The 20,055-nt window shown below is 44.5% G+C and overlaps 2 protein-coding genes across 2 annotated transcripts in view; both read right to left on the minus strand.

Moving 5' to 3' along the window:
- Positions 1–5,256, minus strand: part of Hsd17b3 (hydroxysteroid 17-beta dehydrogenase 3) — a 31,899-nt gene extending 26,643 nt beyond the window's left edge. Inside the window, exons 1-2 of the mRNA XM_038335319.1 lie at positions 5,115–5,256; positions 3,402–3,448 (exon numbers count right to left, since the gene is read on the minus strand). Coding sequence (XP_038191247.1) covers positions 3,402–3,448; positions 5,115–5,256 — 189 coding nt within the window. The remainder of the gene's footprint in view (positions 1–3,401; positions 3,449–5,114) is intronic.
- Positions 5,257–13,230: 7,974 nt separating this feature from the next.
- Positions 13,231–20,055, minus strand: part of Slc35d2 (solute carrier family 35 member D2) — a 31,730-nt gene continuing 24,905 nt past the window's right edge. Inside the window, exons 10-12 of the mRNA XM_038332963.2 lie at positions 15,284–15,362; positions 14,321–14,403; positions 13,231–13,724 (exon numbers count right to left, since the gene is read on the minus strand). Of these exons, the coding sequence (XP_038188891.1) occupies positions 13,622–13,724; positions 14,321–14,403; positions 15,284–15,362 (265 nt within the window). The 3' untranslated portion in view covers positions 13,231–13,621. The remainder of the gene's footprint in view (positions 13,725–14,320; positions 14,404–15,283; positions 15,363–20,055) is intronic.

Genomic DNA, 20,055 nt, shown 5'->3' on the forward strand with positions numbered 1-20,055 from the left:
CCTGCTTAGATCTTTGGCTATTTTCTTCCTGCTAGGGGTGGGGAGGAAAACCTGGATTTATCCAGGGCTTTCTTTGGGGAGACCTGGTTTTATCCAGGTCTTTCACCAAGAAACAAAGTCAGGTCTGTGTGGAGTTAAGGAAAGAAGGAGAAGTCTGAAAGAATGCCAGTAGCTCAGAGTTTTAAGCCACTGTTGTGGTTTGAATGAAATGGACCCCACAAGCCCATAGGAGTGACACTATTAGGAGATGTGGCCTTATTGGAGGAAGTGGTCACTGGGGGAGAGCTTTGAGATCTTAGATGCTCAAGCCACGCCCAGTGTGGCAGTCACTTCCTGCTGCCTACGCATCCAGATGTAGAACTCACAGCTCCTTCTCCAACACCGTGTCTGCCTGCGTGCTGCCGTGCTGATAATGGCCAGAACCTCTAAACTGTAAGCCAGCCCCAATTAAATGCTTTCCTTTATTCATGGTCACGGTGTCTCTGCACAGCAATAGAACCCTGCGACAGCCACAGACCTCCGTCAGTTCTCCATCACGGTGACAAACAACTTAAAAGGCAGCGGCGTTTATTTGGACCCAAGGTCACTGAAGTTCCTGTCGGTGGCCAGGACCCCTCAGTGAGTGAACTCAGCAGGGGAAAGCTGCTCCCTTCAGGGGAGCCAGGAATTATGAACACATCTCAGAAGCCTAGCTCCCTTCTAGAGGTCCACAGCCTCCCAGCTCCAGACTGTAGCAGTGAGAAGGCATCCTTTATATTGGGGGTGGGGGGTGGTGTGGGATGTATGTGTTGTGGGATAGTATGGTGTGCGGGGAAGCGGGGGAGGGAGGGAGGGAGGGAGAGAGAGAGAGAGCATGTGTGAAGATCAGAGAAGAACCTGCTGGAGTTGGTTCTTTCCTTCCATCATAGTAGTATTGAACTCAGGTTTCCAGGCTTGGCCGCTGAGCCATCCCTGTCTTCCCCAGTTTTTGATAGCAAAAGACATACCCCTTTCTAAAGCAGTTGCTGAACCCTCTTCCTGTTCTCCACACTCAGATGTGACCACTCATTGTCTATCAAGGGCCAGCCAATGCTTGTGAGGACATCCTTATATATGAACTAGGGTAAGAATGAAGAACTCTTTACCTCTGATCAAACAGACCTAGAGTAGACAACCAGAGGTCACACATTTTCCGCTAGGCACAGAGGCTTGAACCATGAGTTCAAGGCCAGCCTGGTCTACAAAGTATGTTCTAGGACAGTCAGGGCTATCTAGTGAGACCCTGTTTCAAAATAAAACAAAACAAAAAAACCCTTTAGCTGGGCAGCGGTGGCTCACGTCTTTAATCCCAGCATTTGGGAGGCAGAGACAGGTAGAGCTCTGTGAGTCTGAGGCCAGCCTGGTCTACAAAACTAGTTCTAGGACAGTCAAGGCTACACAGAGAAACCCTGTCTTGAAAAAATAAAATAAAATAAAAAAGGAAGGAAACAAACAAAACCCTAACCCTTACTGTGAAAACAGCCAAAGGTGTAATTTTCAGCATGTAATGTACAACATTCTGTAGACAAGTTCCTGAGGGTGGAGCCCTTGTTGTGGGGTTAGTGCCCTGAGATATGCCCAGAGAGCTTGCTTCTGGGGACCCACTGAGAAGCTCTCTGTCTGTAATGCAGCATGAGGACTGTGCACTCAGAATGCAGCCTTCGAGCCTCTAGAGCTGTGAGGAATGTGTTGTCTGGGCTACCCAGCCTCTGGCAACATCTGTGTGACGGCTGGGATCAGCTAGGACTTCAGAGTTTAATATAAATCTCTACAACTCACTGAGGCCATGGGAGCCTTTATTTTACTGTGCCCACAATCTCCACAGTCACTGAGAGGTGTTTCCAAGTTTATAGAGAATGAAGAAAAATTAGGAGGTTAACCTAAACCTTTTTAGTGAGAAAAAGAATGGCTGAGCTACAGGCCTTCATTTGAGAGAGTATTACACTGCCACTTACAGATAATATTGTGGAGGGCTGGGCAGATGGCTCGGTGAGAAAAGACTTGACAGCAAGCTTGAGGACCTGAGTTCAATCTGCAGGACCCATCTGGTGGAGGAGAAAAATTGACTCTGCAGTTGTCCTCTGACCTCCACATGCATGCCATGGCGTGCACACGTGTGAGCGCACACACACACACAAACACACACACAAATGTGAAAAGATAAGTAAATAAAATGTAAGGCAATCTTTTTTATGTAAGAAAATGCTAATAACTAAACATCACATTTTAAAAATTATATGTATAACATACATGGAATTTGAAAGAAATTTAAGGGAAACTGAAAAGTTCTGAGTATCTTTCTGTCTCCCTTGTTCAGGAGGACTCGCTCCTCTCATTGGAGTTTTATAATATTCTCTATAAAGACTTGCATACTGTTTTTTTTGTACATGTGTGGTATGTTTGGGTGTTTAAATATGCATGGGCTCACATGTGTGTCAGGCTAGCATGTTTATGGAGGGCTTAAGTTTACATGGGGTGTCTTCCTCAATCATTCACTTTATTTATTGGGGGAGCATCTCTTGCTGAACCCAACCCCCACTGATTGTCTGGTCTAGTTAGTCAGCTTGTCCAGGGGAATTCCCTGTCTCTGCCTCCCCAGTGCTTTGAGACAGAAGCTATACATGATGCATCTAGCCCACACAATAATCTTTGAATCAGCATGTTACCTCTAATAAAAGGGATTGTTCATTTATTATTTATTTATTTATTTATTTATTTATTTATTTAGAGACAGGGTCTCACTGTGTAGCCCTGGCTATCCTGGAACTTGCTCTGTAGCCCAGGCAAGTCTCCTGCCTCTGCCTCCCAAGTGTTAGGATTAAAAACCTGTACCACCACACCAGGCTGAGTTTACATTTTTAAAGGTAAATATCTAAACACCATGGCACAATTGCAACCCTAAAACGTCGAATGCCCCATAAATCCCTAAAGTCTAAATAGAGGCACAGCCACTGGTCTGTTTTAAAGAAGAGACTGGGGAGACAGCTCAGCACTTGCTGCCCTTCCAGAAGACCAGAGTTTGGTTCCCAACACCACACTGGTGGCTCAGAACCACCTGTAACCCCAGCTCCTCTTCTGCACACACAAATGCACATAAAACTATTTTAAGTTTCTAAGGATGAGATTTTTTTTATTGGGCTCTGACATTAAAGACAGTATACTTCTTAAATGAATGTCTATGACTTTTATACACAGGAAAGTGATGGGTGGGGTGGGTATCCCATGGCAACAAGGGAGAAAGCTTCAAAGCTAGGCTGGTGGAACTCGCCTGAGTCCCAGCTTTTTGGAAAACCAAGGCAGGAGATCCATTTGAGGCCAGCCAGTGAGACATAGTAAGACCTGATCTCCAAAATCCAAACCACAAAAAAAAGCGGCCACCTCACCTCAAATGCATAGGCTTTCCCGATGCCATCTCCTGCTCCGGTGATCACTGCAAGAAACAGCGACAGACTTGAAGCAACGTTCGTTGCCTCTCTCTCTCTCTCTCTCTCTCTCTCTCTCTCTCTCTCTCTCTCTCTTTCTCTCTCTCTCTTACACACACACACACACACACACACAGAGCTACAGTCTCTTGTACAACTTAGTCTAGAACTCTCAATACCACAAAGCCATGATTTCCCACTCCAGCTTTGGTCCCCCATTACAGAACACCTGCAGTGAAGGGTTTTTCTGTCTGTTTGGAGTGCAATGGGTTGGCGTGTCATTTTCAGAGGGATCTGTATACCTAGAAAACATACTCTGAAATGCAGCAAAGCCTAAATCAACAAGTATTTTATCCAGGTTTCTTAAGGGGTGGGGTAGCGCAAGCCTTAGCACCTCCAGGGCAAGCAAGTGAACCGTTATTGCTTCACCCTGCCCAGTGGTTACCCTAAGAACACCTCAGTTTTCTGTCTAAGAAGTGAAGTCTTGAACTCTCCCTTCCTTCACCCCACAGGACAGCAGCCCTCAATGCCTGTGGAAGATAGGGAACCTAACAAAAAGGACACAGGAATGAGGGGTGCAGAAACTCAAGGACTTTAGACAGCTAATCCTCAATACCACTATCTGCTAGTACCCAACAATCTCAAATGCCTTGATGTCTTTCCTTCCTAAAATTGGAGCGAGAATGCCACAATTCACTACACATACACCTGTGACTGACCTTGGCACCAGCAATTGAAGGGCACACTTTAAAAAATGCCAACAAAAAAATTTATTAAGTTTATTGAAGGTGGATCTCATAAAATTATCTCTGTGTGTTTTCCAGCCTTATAACTGGGTGGGGTTTTTTGTCCCCTCCTTGAAATATTTTCCCTCACTGGCTTGTCTGTGCCTGAAGACATTACATATTTGTTCATGATAACATTATGCATTCTTGACTCCCAAACAAGCTAAGATTATATTTTTCACTTTGAAGCCGCAGAGTGTCTGGCTCCATTTTAACTGCTTTTGGGGGAGGATTCTTAGAGGGTCTACATGGGCAGCACTTGTTGAGATGTCTGGTAGCTCCAGGTACATGGGCATTTGATTGTGCACAGTAGGATATTCAGATCTAGAGCACACAAGCCCAGGCAGCTTAGTAAGGTTACTAGAGGCAGCAAACACATGTGCACACACAGTGTAAGTATAAGAAGCATCAACTAGAAACTCATGGGTTCATCCTAAACAATTTCCCATATAGTCATTTAACAAACACCTATGACAAAGTTTGCAAAGTTGACAAGTTTAGTAAAGAAGGGCATGGGATATATAAAAAATAAATTAACATTTGCACTTCAAATTTTTTGAAATACCCTTTAGCAAATGGATGCACACCAGTCCAGGGTTTAGAAATCTGTAGATGAAGAGACAGGTATTTCTGCTTTATTTATTATTTGTATTACCAGAAAAACTCCAGTAAGAAGAAAATCTAGCAAAGTAGCAGACACATGGGTGAGAACTGAGAGGCAATCTCCCTCCACCATCTCCTGACCCATGCCTTGATGTTCAGATAGTTCTAATTCTACTCAGGCTGTCTAGCCATGCCATTGCATTTATGTGAAGTCTCCGAGGCATTCTGAGGCATAAGAATAAGAAATAGGAGTAATCAAATCAGTACAACTTAGGGGTCTTCTTACCTGCCCATTGTCCCATCGATCGCAGGAAAGACCCTGGTGAAACCTTCCAGAAGCTCAGCAAGAGGTACTGGGAAAGCCTCACACACTTCAGCAGGCAGAGCAGGCACACAAGCAGCCCCACAGAAACAAAGAGCTGTTCCATGTTCTTTCCGTGGCTGTCTTGCTGGAGATGCTGCTGGGACCTGGCCCTTGCCCTGTGTGCCTCCCAGGACAGGCGGCCTGGGGACTTGCCAGATCTCCTTCCGGGAGGCACTGGGTGTGTTCCTCAAGATTAGAGTAACTTCTCTATGTAACCTTGTGATTCACAAGCTTTTGGATCAAGTATTCTTCATAATATCTTTACAGCATGCGTGGGCTTTTGTGACAGTGGAGTTACTGAGTGAAAGAGACAGTAGACTTGCAAAAAAGCAAAGCCCAGAGAAAGGTAACATGGCAGGAATAGTAGGGTCTGAAGTCTCCAAAGAGCTTTGGTCTTATGAGTTGGTCTCCCAGGGTCTCTGCATTAAAAGCCTGTTCCCCATGGTGTTAGTGATGTGGGAGGTGATGGAACTTTTAAGAAATGGGGCCCATACTTTGGAGATAAATATGCCAGTTTCTCAGAAAATTGGGAATCGATCTACCTCAAGACCCAGCTATACCACTCTTGGTCATACACCCAAAGAATTCTCAACCATATAACAAGGACACTTGCTCAACTATGTTCATAGCGGTTTTGTTCATAATAGCCAGAACCTGGAAACAACCTAGATGTCCCTCAACTGAAGAATGGATACAGAAGATGTGGTACATTTACACAATGAAGTATTCCTCAGCTGTTAAAAACAATGACATCAAGAAAACTGAAGGCAAATGAGTGGAACTAGGAAAAAATCATTCTGGATGAGGTAACTCAGACCCAGAAAGACAAACATGGTGTGTACTCACTTATAAGCTGATATTAACTGTAAAGTGAAGAAAGGCCATGTTACAATCCATAGACCCAGAGAGGCTGGGTAACAAGGAGGGTCCAAGTGGGGGAGACACATGGTTCTCCTTAGGAAGGGGAAATAGATCTCATGGGGCATACTGGGGGCAGGTGGGGGATAGGAACATGAGGGCTTGGGTTGGAGGGTGGAGGAGAGAGTACTGAAAGAGATAACTGGAAAGAGGAGGCAGAAACCTGGCACTAGGAAAACTCCTAGCAATCTATAAGAATGACCCCAGCTAAGACTTCTAGCAACAGTGGATACGTAGCCTGAACTGACCATCTGCTGTGCCTGGGCAAGCCTTCCTTCCAGTGGAGGGATTGGGACACCAGCTGAGCCATACAACCTGTAACCCACAGTCTGTCCTGCCTATAGGATGTGTAGGGGAGAGGGGACCAGGATAAGGGTGGCTCAGAGATTGTGGGAAATGACTGGTCCAGCCTGAGACCACAAGAGTGAGCCCACCCTGCCACGTCCTGGAATGCTAGGATCTAGAGACGGAATGGCCCAGAGACCTAAAATAGAACCAAACACAACTGGAGGAAAAAATGCCAACATAATGATGCCTAAGAATATTCTGCTCTACTCATAGATTGGTGACTACCCCAATTGTCATCAGAAGCTTAAAGTTGTCACTGGCTACACTGTGAATTCAAGACAAGTCTGGGCTACTTAAAACTGTCTGAAAAGAAAAAGATAAAAGAAAATGAAAGGAAGGAAGGGAGGGAGAGGAAAGAGGAAGAAAGGAAGGAAGCTACGAGAACACAGCTCAGGATCTTACTGAGATCACCAAATTAGTGAGCAGAGCAGACATTCTTTCTTGTCACAGGTTCAGGAGAAACAAGTCCATTTTCCCCATTTGGTATAAAGTCTCTGCTGGCTTTTCACAGACAGGTGTTACCATGGGGAGAGCTGATCCTACTGTTGCTAATTACTTCAGAGTTTTCAATCATGAAGGATGCTGAATTTTGTCAAAACCTTTTTTATATCCATTGAGATGATTATGTAACTTGTCTTTATTCCGCTTTTTAGGCTGAATTACATTAACTCATTTGTTATTCCAGCATCCCTGGAGTAAAACCACCTTACTCCTGGGGTTTTAGCTTTTTCTTCTGTTATTTAACTTGAGTTGCTGGTGTTTATCAAGGAAATTGTCTGTAGCTCTTTCTGTGTGTGATATCATCACCCAGTTCTACCATCAGAGTGACTGTAGCTTCCTTCCTTCCCTTCCAGTTTTGTGGGATAACATGAGAAAGTCTTAGCTCTTCATCGGAGATCTGGTACAATTCAGCAATTAATCTGCCAGATCCTTTGTCTTTGTTGGGAGACTATCGCTCCTCCAGCTTCAAGGCGCACCATCATTTTTGGGTTGCTTATATCCTCTTGATTCACATGCGTCAAAAAATTATCCATTTTTTCCTAGGTTTTACAATTTTATCAGGATATACATTTGTAATAATCCTCTGGATTTCAGTGGTATCTATTAATATTCTTCTTTTATGTCTAATTTAAAAAATTTGAGGTCTTCTCTCTTTTGATTAACTTGCCTAAGAGTTTTCCAATTTTATCTTTTCAAAGAATTGTTTCTCTGATATTCTGTATTGTTCTTTTGACCTCTGGAACAGCTAGAATTATAGGCATGCACACCAACATGGCTCCAGCTTTCGCTGTGTCTTATGGTATTAAATGGCCCCTCCATCTCTAGTCTCCGGGTGACTTTCCTATTTCTTTTTTATTTATCTTTTTTAAAAAACTTTTTTGATTCATTGTGGATTTCATATCATGCATTTCAATTATACTTTATCCCCTCACCCTCTGCCCTTACAACCTCTTGATCAAAATCAGACTTAGAAGAAAAATCAAAAACCAAACCTGATGGAGGAGTGTCTATGTGTTACTTTCATTATTAATAAAGAAAACTGCCTTGGCCCTTTAAGAGAACAGAAAATTAGGTAGGCGGAGTAGACAGAACAGAATGCTGGGAAGCAGGAGTTGGGGAGACGCTTCAGGCAGTCGCCATAGTGAGTCTCCATGCTTCTCCTCTCCGAGATGGACGCAGGTTAAGATCTCTCCTGGTAAGCCACACCTCGTGGTACTACGCAGATTACTAAATATGGGTTAAAGGAAGATGTGAGAATTAGCCAATAAGAGGCTGAAACTATGGGTCAGGCAGTGTTTTAAAAGAATACAGTTTCCGTGTAATTATTTCAGGTGTAAAGCTAGCCGTCGGCCAGGTGGCGGGACGCAGCCCTGCCGCTTCCTTCTACACAAACCAAACAAATAAAAGATGAATCTTGTCATGGAAGCTGTAGTGTGACCCATCGAATCACACAGTTCACCCTTTAATCCGTTCATCTTTACTTGCAAGTGCTCATTGTCCTGGGTCATGGGTCTGGCTGGAGGTCTCTGATTTCTGCTACATCATCAATGATGGGCTCTCGCTGGAGCTTCTCTTGGATATCCTGCTGTGGCCCCGCGTCAGGAAGATCCTGCTGTTTCATATCTGTAGGGTTTTCCCCTCACATGCTCCATAGCTCCACATGCTTCACAGTTCATAGATTTAGAGGATGTTGTGGTGGACCAACTCATAGCCCTGGTTCTGGGCCTCGGTGGTAGCTGAGTTGGTCAGCCCACCAGATTTTCCTCATCTTCACTACCTGGGTGAGCTCTCCAGCCTTGGCTAGCTCACCCAATGCAGCCTGCAGCAAGAAGCAAGGCTAGTTTTCCTGCTCTTGGGGCCTCCGTAGATTCGGGTCCCCCACACTCACATCAACAGGGCCAGCTCTACTGATTTGCACAGGAGAGAGGCAGGGTCCTCCCTCCCAATTGCTGTAGGAGGCATATGAGGGTGGGCAGAGCCACCTCTCCTGCTCTCAGCCCCGTAGGACCAGCCACCTGCATCCCAACTACAGGGTCAGCTCTAAGGTGCTGCCTGGGTGAGGTCCATGCCTATAGTGAGGGGTGGGGCCAACTCTGCTGCTGCAGTATCCAGTGAGGACAAATTAAAATCAGTCAAAGGGAGAAAGGCATAAAACAAACTCTAGAGAAACATCAAATGAAATTGCCCATTGTCTCCCCAGTGTGGAGTCTGTCTCTGTGCTGAGTACCTTTGGTTTGATTGACTGTCCATGGGCTGACTTCAGTCCCCAGCAGGCTTAGTTTTAAATAGTGAGCAAGAGTTACACGTAAGTCAGACACCCTGGTCAAGCAGGACCCTGCTCACCCTCCATCCATCATTGTCTGGCCTCTAGTCTTCCCTGCAAGGTCTAACTGTCAGAGGCCACCACTCTGCCCAGTGCTCAGAATAATGTCTCAGAGAGCTTTCCCGGACAAGGCAGTCTGCATCTTACATATGTTTGAAATCTTCCTGGAAAACAAGCTCCAGCCTTTTCCTTCCCCAACATGTGATTCCTGGGGGACTTTCAATTCCTCAGAGACCACTGCTTCAATAGCCTGATGGCCAAAAGAAAGGGCCCAAGTGTCTCTGGTGACAGTGCAGTATCTATGCCCACACAGAGGTCAGAAGACCACTTTTAGGAGTCAGTTTGCTCCTTCTCCTGTGGGTTCTGGGGATCAGAAAATGCCTCACAGAAGTGACCACAGATCACTTCGATAGAGGCAAGTGAGGTTTATCTGCACAGGTGTCTAGTTGGTACCACCTCATGCACCCAACACCCCACCTAACCTTAATTCAGAACCCTGACTGGAGATCTCATCTGCTACAAGCCTCCCTAGAGAGGGCTACGGGCCATCCAGATACAAATACTGTTCTTAGGGTGCCCTCTGCTGGCCATATGTGGAAGAGGAGGCAAAGTCTTAAAATCTTTTCTGAACGAAATCCAAAAATAAAACTTCAAGATAAGGAAAACAGCGTTGAAAGACAGCAAAGCTGTTTTCACTTATTTGCTGAGTGAGTGATTTCTGGTCTCTAGCTGCAGAAAGGATTCCAGAGGTTTCTCTAACAGCAATCTGGAAGCCCCTATGTCATAGTCTCAAAGCCTTAAAAAGTAAGCAGGAGCAGGGATGAGTGCAGTTTAATTGGAAGAGCGTCTGGCTAACACTTGAAGTCTGGTTTTAACAACACCACAGAAGCTGGGCTCAGTGATACATAACCGTAATCCCAGCACCACAAAAGCCAGGCGCGGTGTGCATAACCGTAATCCCAGCACTTGAGTGATGGAAGCAGAAGGATAATAAATTTAATTATCCTTGATTACAGGAGACCTTGTCTCAAAACAACAAACAAACAAAACAAGGAAATAAAAGAAACAATATTATTAAGAAATGGAAAGCTAGGCCTGGCAGTGCACTCCTTTAATCTCAGCACAAAGGAGTCAAAGGTAGCCAGATACCTGAGTTTAAGACTATCCTGGTCCACATAGAGAAACTGAGAAAAAGACAAACAAAAAATTATCCCTTAAAGAAAGGGGAAAAAATCAAACAGGCAAAGAAAATGGTTCAAGACTCGAAAATTGAGCTGGGTGGTGGTGGTGCACACCTTTAATCCCAGCACTCGGGAGGCAGAGGCAGGTAGATCTCTATGAATTCAAGGCCAACCTGGTCTACAAGAGCTAGTTGCAGGACAGCTAGGACTGTTACACAGAGAAACCTTGTCTTGAAAACCCCCCACCCCCTCAAAAAAAAAAAGCTTGAAATTTTAAATAGAAGTAAAAAAAAAGAACCACAAACCAAATTCTGAAAATGGGAAATCTGGGTAAGTGAACAAGAATTACAGATGCAAACAAGAGATGAAAGAGAGGATCTCAGGCGCTGAAGATATGGTCAAGGAAATAAATTCACTGGTCAAAGAAAATGCCAAATCCAAAAACTTCCTAACACAAAACATCCAGGAAATCTGAGACACCACGAAGACCAAATCTAAGAATAATAGAGATAGAAGAAGGAGAAGAATCCCAACTCAAAGGCACAGAAAATGTATTCAACAAAATCATAGAAGAAAGCTTTCTCAACCTAAAGAAAGACATGCCTGTAAAGCTACAAGAAGCTTACAGAACACCAAAAAGACTGGACCCAAAAAAAGTCCCCTTGCTACATAATAATCAAAACACTTAACATACAAAATAAAGAATATCAAAATCTTCAAAGTAAAAAGGCCTAGTAACGTATAAAGGCAGACCTATAACACCTGACTTCCCAGTGGAGATTCTAAAAGCCAGAAGGTCCTGGACAGTAGTCTTGCAAACTCTAAAAGACACAGATGCTAGCCCAGACTACTATACCCAGAAAAACTTTTAATCACCATACATGTAGAAAACAAGATACTTCATGACAAAGTCAAATTTAAACACTATCTATCCACAAATATAGCCCTACAGAAGGTACTAGAAGGAAATCTCCAACTCAAGGAGATTGGCTGCACCCATGAAAACACAAACAATAGATAATCTCACAACAGCAAAAACCAAAGAAGAGAAATTCCCCTTCTCTCTTTCTCTCTCTTCCCCCCTCAACAAAAACAACAAAATAACAAGAATTAACAATCACTGGTCAGTAATATATCTCATTTTCAATGAGCTCTATCCACCAATAAAAAGAAACAGGTTAACAGAATGGATAGAAGAAACACACCTCAACATCAAACATAGACATTACCCCAGAGTAAAGGGTTGGAAAAACATTTTCCAATAAAACAAACCTAAGAAGCAAACTGGTGTAGCTATTCTAATATCTAACAAAATAAACTTCAAGCCAAAATATATCAAAAGAGGTAGAGAAGGACACTTCAAACTCATCAAAGGAAAAATCTATCAAGATGATGTCTCACTTCTGAACATCTGTGCCCCAAATACAAGGGCATCCACATTTGTGAAAGAAATATTGCTAGAGCTTAAATCACACATCAAACCCACACATTAATAGTGAAAGACTTCAATGTCCCACTGTCACCAGTGGACGGGTTGTTCAGAAAGAAACTAAAAAGAATGGTGGAACTCACAGACATTATGACTCAAATGGACCTAACAGGTATCTACATTTCATCCAAACACAAAATAATATACCTTCTTCTCAGCACCTCATGGAACCTTCTCCAAAACTGATCATATACTCGGTCACAAATCAAATCTCAACAGATACAAAATATTTGGAATAATCCCCTGTATCTTATCAAATCACGATGAGTTAAAGTTAGAGTTCAATAACAGCACAAACTACAGAAAGCCTACAAATTCATGGAAATGGAACAACTCTTAACTGAATTACCACTGGGTCAAAGAAAAATAAAGAAATTAAAGACGTCCTAGAATTCAATGAAAATGAAGGCACAACATACCAAGACTTCTGGACTACAATGAAAGAAGTGGTAAGAGGAAGTTCATAGCACTAAGTGCCTGAACAAAGAATTTAGAAAAATCTCACACTAGTGACTTAACAGCACCCCTGAAAGCTCTAGAACAAAAAGAAGCAAAGTCACCCTAGAGGAGAGGACAGCAGGAAATAATCAAACTCAGGACAGAAATCAAAAAATAGAAACAAGAACAATACAAAGAATCAATGAACAGAACATTCCCAACATTTGTCCTAAAGGGGGTATTTTCTTGTTCCTTCAAGGTGGAGTAATGCATATGTAGGGAGGCATAAATGTGTGTGGACATGTTGTGCACATACACACATGTGTGTACAGAGACAAGAGGATGATGATGGGTGTCTTCCTCACTCATTCTCCACCTTATGTTTTGATTCTCTCTCTCCCACTCTCTCTCTCTCTCTCTCTCTCTCTCTCTCTCCCTCTCTCTCTCTCTCTCCCTCTCTCTCTCTCTCTCTCTCTCTCTCTCTCTCTCTCCGCTCTCCTCTCATCGGTCTCTTCCTCATCTCCTCTCATCTCTCCTCTCTCTCTCTCTCTCTCATCTCTCTCTCTTCTCGTCTTCTCTCTCTCCCAGCTGGCCACAGTCCCAGGATATGCATATCTGTGTCTTCCCAGAGCTGAGGCAGACATTAACATGCACCATGCCCGGCTTTTTATATGGGTGCAAGAGATCACGTCTGTACCGTGAGCACTCCCTATCACTGGGCCATCACTGTGCCCCAGGAGTATTCTTAGACATTGAACAACCGACTGTATTTTCTACCATAATGCAATCACACTGTGGGGCATAAATAGAAACGGCTTGGAAGACAACATACCAGCATCGTTTAAATCAAAACTGATTTATTTTTATGAAAATAAAGAGATGTTTCAACAACAGCAACAAAAGTTCTCCCTGGCACTTGCTTTGGCTGGGACCTTTGAAATTAAGGCCAAGGTGCTGATAAGCAAAGTCACCTTTGAAACATCCCTCAGCACACAGTGTAGGGCCCCATGGCTGGATTTGCTTCACTTAGTTGGGGAAGGTTCTGTGCTGTGTGTCTTGGGATCCTTTGGCTCCTTGTGCAGTGACACATGAGGTAGCTTTCTTTGTTTCGCAGACAATCCTGTTTGTGCTCCGACCAAGCAGGTGACTGTCCCCGGTGTGGGATCTCCAGGTTGTCCACTCCTGCTGGGGCTGACCTCTCCTGCCTAGGCCTGCAACTCTGCCTTCCAGCCTAGCTCTTCAGATCCAGAGGGACACTTTCTTCATCCGTGGGTTGTTTAGGTTTTAATTGGCTGTTCAGTGTTAAAAAGGAGTATCTTAAACCACCTGCCATGCTGAAGAGACGGGAAGAAAGAGAGTGAAAATCCCACAGATGCTGTCAATGTTTTTATAATTGCAGTTAGCTTAATTTGCACACAACTATTAGGATCTCTGGGTTTTTCCCTCACAAGGCTGTAGATTGATAATTTCTTCTCTACAAATGTTTGGGACAGGAGAAGAAAGTAAGTGCTCAATTTTATTAAATAAAGTATATATGCAATGATTCTGCAAATGATACCCATGTCCAGAACCCAAAACTGTGTTTTAAAAAGCATCCCAGTCCCGCTGGTATCCTCAGGATACAGCACTTCAAAAGCCACCAGATAATGAGACCCACAGATCAGGAGGAAGATGTGTGAACTGAATTTAGACCTCAGTCCTGAGGTTCTTTGTGACAAGTGTCCCCCAGAGATTACATGAAAAAGATGTCTACAAACACAGAGTCTGGAGCAGGGGTGTGGCTTGGTGGCAGAGCACTTACTTGACTGGCACGCACGTGGCCCTGGTTCCATCTCCAGTGTGACAAACAGAACCTTTCTCTTTGCTTTTTTACTTATTTACATACCTGGTGATCATGTTAAGTCCATTACTTTACTGTGAGTTCACTTACCAAATATTTAACCCTATAAAGTTTAGGAGAGAGAAAATGTAGTCTCCACCAACCAACATCCCAATGTAGGCAACCGATACATTCTGCAAAGAAAGGGGGCTCATCACTGAAAGGAACTTCAGCGGAAATGCAGACGTGTGAAACCTGAAGCCAGACATTTGGGTTACTTTGCACAGAGGCTTGCATGGAAGCCCTAATGACATACAGCTTTAGAAATAGATGAAGTCAACTAAAATGTAGTAACCAAAAACTGCACTGTTCATCCCTTCTGCATTCCAGGCAAAAGCTGGGAGAGTGGCGTTGTAATCTGCATGCCATCTTTATACCATCCCTGCACCGGATATATTTATTCCCATCCCCCGCAGCCTGAACAGGGCAGTCAGCTAAATGCTAAGCAGAACTCAGTGCAAGCTACTTGAGGAAGCTACTCGATGGAGTAGGAAGATTTGCTCACTCACTCTAGGAGCCTGTGTGAACAGAAAAGCGTCGACTGGAATTCAGACCACTCCCAATTCAAGACCGTGTGTTTTCAAACGCACACAAGCATACACAGACACAGCTGCGCCAATCTACCAGGCCAAGTTCGCTACTTTATCCCAGAGCAAAGGCGTCACTGAAAACTTCCTTCGGGAGAGCTTGTCTTCTCAGAGGGCAGGTTCTCCCAGCAACCAAATTCCAGACAACAAAGTGATCACAGGTATTTGGATTATTTTTCTTTCCAGTTGTTACTTGTTTTTCCCAAAATATACCCCTCACCTGATTTCAATTTTAAAGCAATAGTCTCTTACCTTGAGTTAGCAACCTCGCTCACAGACCAGATCAGCAGAGGGATCACATTGCCCCCCTGAGGGAGTCACAAGCCTCCACACTCACTACATCTCTGTCCACAGCACAAGCAACTTCCCACACACAGCTTCCTTCTGGTCCCCACCTAGGCGTCCAGTGCGAGGCACCATCACTCACCTTGATAGCTCCAACCACTGCTGTGGTCAGAGCTGAGTTGTAATAACTGCAAAGAACCGTGGCATACATCAGCAGAAACCTGAGGGCAGGAGGAAAAAAACAGCATGAGCGCCGGCCTTTTCTGGCTGTCGTGAGGGTTCTAGAACCTGCATCTAGACATCCATCTTAGGGTTTTTGTTTTTCACTAGGCTCAGGTGTGCATAAGCCAAACCTGATTAGGTATCCTACATTTTTCTACTGTGTGTCCACAAGAGAGGGGAAGAAAGGGTTTCTTATCAACATGTATCAATTCCACGTTTCATTATGACGTCTTCATACAGCATAAGCGTATTTTGATCATATTCCGCTCCCACTACCCCCTTCTCTGTTATTCCCCTTCTATTGTCAAGAGGCTTTTGTTTTTGTTGGCGAAAGTCTTTTGTCTTTGTTTTTGCTGATCCACTGCATTTATTTGTTTGTTTGTTTGAGACAGAGCAGGTTTCGCTATGTAGCCCTGGCTGCTGGCCTTAAATTCAGAGAGATCCTCCCTCTGTTTTCCAAGATTAAGGGCACGCAACACCATGCCTGTAAAATGTCGTCTTGATAGAAGTGTTATTAGCTTTGTCAGGCCACTCTAGAAAACACCTTGGCCCGCCTGCTGACTCAGTAGATCGAAACTCAATATGCCATTACCCATCTGCCAGGAGTCTGGGCAGCCAGGACATTTCCTCATCCCTTCACTGAGCTAGAAGAGGGGATCTCTGGCTAACAAACTGCAGTTGCTGGTAATGAACTCCAGTCCTTCCTAACGGAGATAGAGAGGCTGCACTTCTCAATATGCCCACTAGGCGGGGATCTCTGGCTAACAAACTGCAGTTGCTGGTAACGAACCCCAGTCCTTCCTAACAGATAGAGAGGCTGCACTTCTCAATATGCCCACTAGATGTCCTCAGAGAAGAAGAATTTTGTTTCCTTTTTGTTTTTCAAGACAGGGTTTCTCTGAGTAGCTCTAGCTGTCCTGGAACTCGCTCCATGGACCAGGCTGGCCTTGGCCTTGAACTCACAGAGGTCCCACTTGCCTCTGCCTCCCGAGTGCTAGGATTGAAGGTATGTGCTACCACCACCCAGTTTGGGTTTTTTGTTTGTTTGCTTGCTTGCTTTAGAAATTATTTTTAAATGGGGCTCAGCTTGTAAAGTGTTTTCTAGGCAAGGATGAGGTCTTGTGTTGCGATCTTGAGCCAGGTGGAACGGTTCACGCATTTAATCTCAGGACCAGGAGACAGAAAGAGGGTCTTTGAGCTTGCTAGTCACCCAGTATAGCCAAATTAGGGAAATCTAGGCTCAGTGGGAGACGCTTTGTCAACAAGGTGGAGAGAGATAGAGGACACACTGGCTTCAGACACACGTACACAAATGTGCATGTCTACACACACACACACACACACACATAATAAATTATTTTTAGAGAAACATTTCTAGGGCATTGGAAAAGACCAAGCCCTTGATCTAAAAGAGCCTTCATTAATTCCTACATGGTGATTTACTTGGAGTTATTATGGCTGTGATGAAATACCATGACCAAAGATACTTGGGAAGCAAGGGTTTATTCAGCTCACACTTCCACAGCTCTGTTCATCACTGAAAGAAGTCAGGACAGGAACTCGGAGGCAGGAGCTGGTGCAGACACCATGGAGGAGTGTTGCTTACTGGCTTGCTCAACCTGCTTTCTTATCGAACCCAGGACCACCAGCCCAGGGATGGCACCACCTACAATGAGCTGGGACCTCCCCCATCAAATCACTCGTTAAAAAAATGCCCTACAGCCAGATCTCACGGAAGCATTTTCTCAATTGAGGTCCCTCCATTCAGATAACTGTAGCTTGTGTCAGGTCAGATAAAACTGTCCAGCACACATAGCAAATCACATCACTTGCTTTCTGCTTGTATTTATTTATCTACTTATTTCTGAGTTCCATACAACACAAGCCAGCACATACACGAGTGTAATGCGCATGTTTAGACCATAAAAGCCAATTTACACACCTGCAGGTGGATGTAATGGTGTTGTGTGGATCAATCCTGTCAATATGACTAAACTTAAGATCAGCACAGAACGGTGCTACCAGACATTTCTGCAAGGAAATTTCCAGAAAGGTTTAACTTTAACAGAAGGGAAGACCCACCCTGGTTGTGAGCAGCACAATCCCTTAGGCTTCAGTCCCAGACTGAATATAAAGGAGCAGGGCTGTCATCGTTATTCCTCTCTCTCTGCTTTACTACAAACGCCATGTGACAGCCACCTCGCTCTCCGGCCCCCAACAGCGAGTCACAGCAGGGAGAAGAGTGTCTCTTCATCTTTGATCCAGGCTCGATACCCGCGGTCACAAGGAGGTCATAGAAACCAGAATCTCTCCTCCTCCTCTCCTGAGAGGAAGCTTATACTTCCATCTTTCTCCTCCTTCTGTCTTGGAGCTGACCATAGAGAAACTCTCTGACTTCTGTGGGATCATAAGAACCCCTTTTCTGAAGGGTGGTGTCTCACACCGAGAAGAAAGGAAGCTCCAGACAGAGTGTGGGGAACATCTGAACAGAAAGGCTTTCCAGGCGTGGCTTGTCTGTCAACTGCATTTCCACACCACGTACACGTTTCAATCCTAATCCTGCCTGTGCCATGGCAACCGAGCACTTGGGGATTTACAAAAAGGAAAGCAATAATGAACCCTGCATTCACCAGGTGAGTGGTGTACCCCACCTCCATGGTGGACCCTCCCAAGCCTCGCTGCATTTTTGCCTCTAGCTGCTCATCTGTATCCTTAAAAATATCCTTTATAACAAGCTTCAGGTATCTGGTGTTTTCTTTATGAGTTTTGAGAGCTGTTCTAGCAAGTGGCTTGGACTCGAAGAAAGTGTTAAGAGAACCCCAGTTTTCTTTTTTCTTTTTTTTGGTTTTTCGAGACAGGGTTTCCCTGTAGTTTCTAGAGCCTGTCCTGGAGCTAGCTCTTGTAGACCAGGCTGGCCTCGAACTCAGAGATCCGCCTGCCTCTGCCTCCCGAGTGCTGGGATTAAAGGCATGCACCACCACCGCCCGGCCTAGAACCCCAGTTTTAGCCAATGCTCTGGAAGTCTTGGACTTATGAACTGGGAGACAACTCAGTTGGTACAGTGCTCAAGGACCTGGGTCCTATCTCTAAAACTTGTGTAGGGGTATGGGGGGAAGCTGGGCTTGGTAGTATACTTATAACCTCAGCACTGGGAAATGGGTGGATCCCTAGGGTTGATGGTCAAGCCATTCTAGCTGAGTCGGTAACTTCCAGGCCAGTAAGAGACCCTGTCTCTAAAAGACAAGGTAGACAACTTTGGAGAATGTACATCCTGGAACGGTTTTGACCTTTGTATTTGGGCACACACACACACGGTGGAGGGGGTGGCACACACAATATGGAGCAGGGGAGACAGAAAGAGAAAGAGGTGGGGAGGAGAAGGAGAGGAGAAAGAGAGGGAGAGAGAGAAAGAGAGAAGTACTGGACTCCAGCTGGTCCCGAGTGGGCCAGGATCTGGCACTACCTCTAGGTAGATCCGTCAGAACTGGATTGAACTGGAGGACACCAGCTGGGTACCCTCTGCAGAACAACTTCCACACTTGTGAGGAGAAATCCCTAGGGCTTCCTAGGTTGCAGAAGTGACCTGTGTGGTGAGTGTATGGTAGGGGAAGCTAGGCTTGAATTTGGTTTTTCTACTGAGAACCTAAGAGCATTATTCTCTGCAGTTCAAAGAATTTCAAATAATCCCGGCTTCTCCTGCTCTGGGAAGACCCTAAAATGTGCTAAAGATGCACAAGAGAACAGGCTGACCATGGTGTGCCTTTCTGAAGCTTTGATGTTCTGTTAAGGTCTGCCTATTGGGTCACGGGAGAAGGGAGAAGGGGAGAGGGAGGAAAGGAGGGGAGCAGAGGAAAATGTATAGCTCAATAGAAACAATAATAGATAGGTAGGTAGATATAGATAGATAGATAGATAGATAGATAGATAGATAGATGATAGATAATAGATATAAGAAAGAAAGAAAGAAAGAAAGAAAGAAAGAAAGAAAGAAAAGATAGATAGATAGATAGATAGATAGATAGATAGATAGATAGATAGATAGATAGATAGATGAATAAAAAAGATCTGCCTCATCAGCCTCGTGGTGGTGCCACAAGCCTTTAATCCCAGCACTCAGGAGGCAGAGGCAGGTGGATATATCTGTGCATTTGAGGCCAGCCTGATCTACAGAGCGAGTTCCAAGACAGCCAGGTTTACACACAGAAACCCTGTCTCGAAAAACGAAAACAAAACAAAAGAAAAAAAAATCTGCCTTATCAAGAGACCATGCAGATACCTGCGTCCTGTGTGCAAGCTATCCTCAGAACCCATCCTTTAGAAGTACAGGCTGAAAATTCAAAAAACAGAAGTGTGTGTGAGAGAGAGAGGGGAAGCCAAAACGACTCTAGGCACTCTGAGTAGGGAAGTCTGATGCCTTTGTCTTTCTATTATAGAGCATATTGCTTTCTCAGGGAGATCAAAGGTTCTGCGACAGTTTAGAAACAGATTAGGATAATCCATTTGAACAAGAGGAAACTGGTACCAGCCACTAAAAGAATGAACTGGAACCTGTAATCTCTTGGCAGAGTGGCCTTTTTCAGGCTGAGGCTGCCAGCCTGTGGCTCAGCCTGCATTTCACCTTGCACACACTGATTATTTGAGCTCCCATGGTCCATCTCACCTTCCTGAAGCTCTCAGCCCCCACAGCCTATT

The sequence above is a fragment of the Arvicola amphibius genome, chromosome 6 (assembly GCF_903992535.2).
Source record: "Arvicola amphibius chromosome 6, mArvAmp1.2, whole genome shotgun sequence".
NCBI classification, from domain to species: domain Eukaryota; kingdom Metazoa; phylum Chordata; class Mammalia; order Rodentia; family Cricetidae; genus Arvicola; species Arvicola amphibius.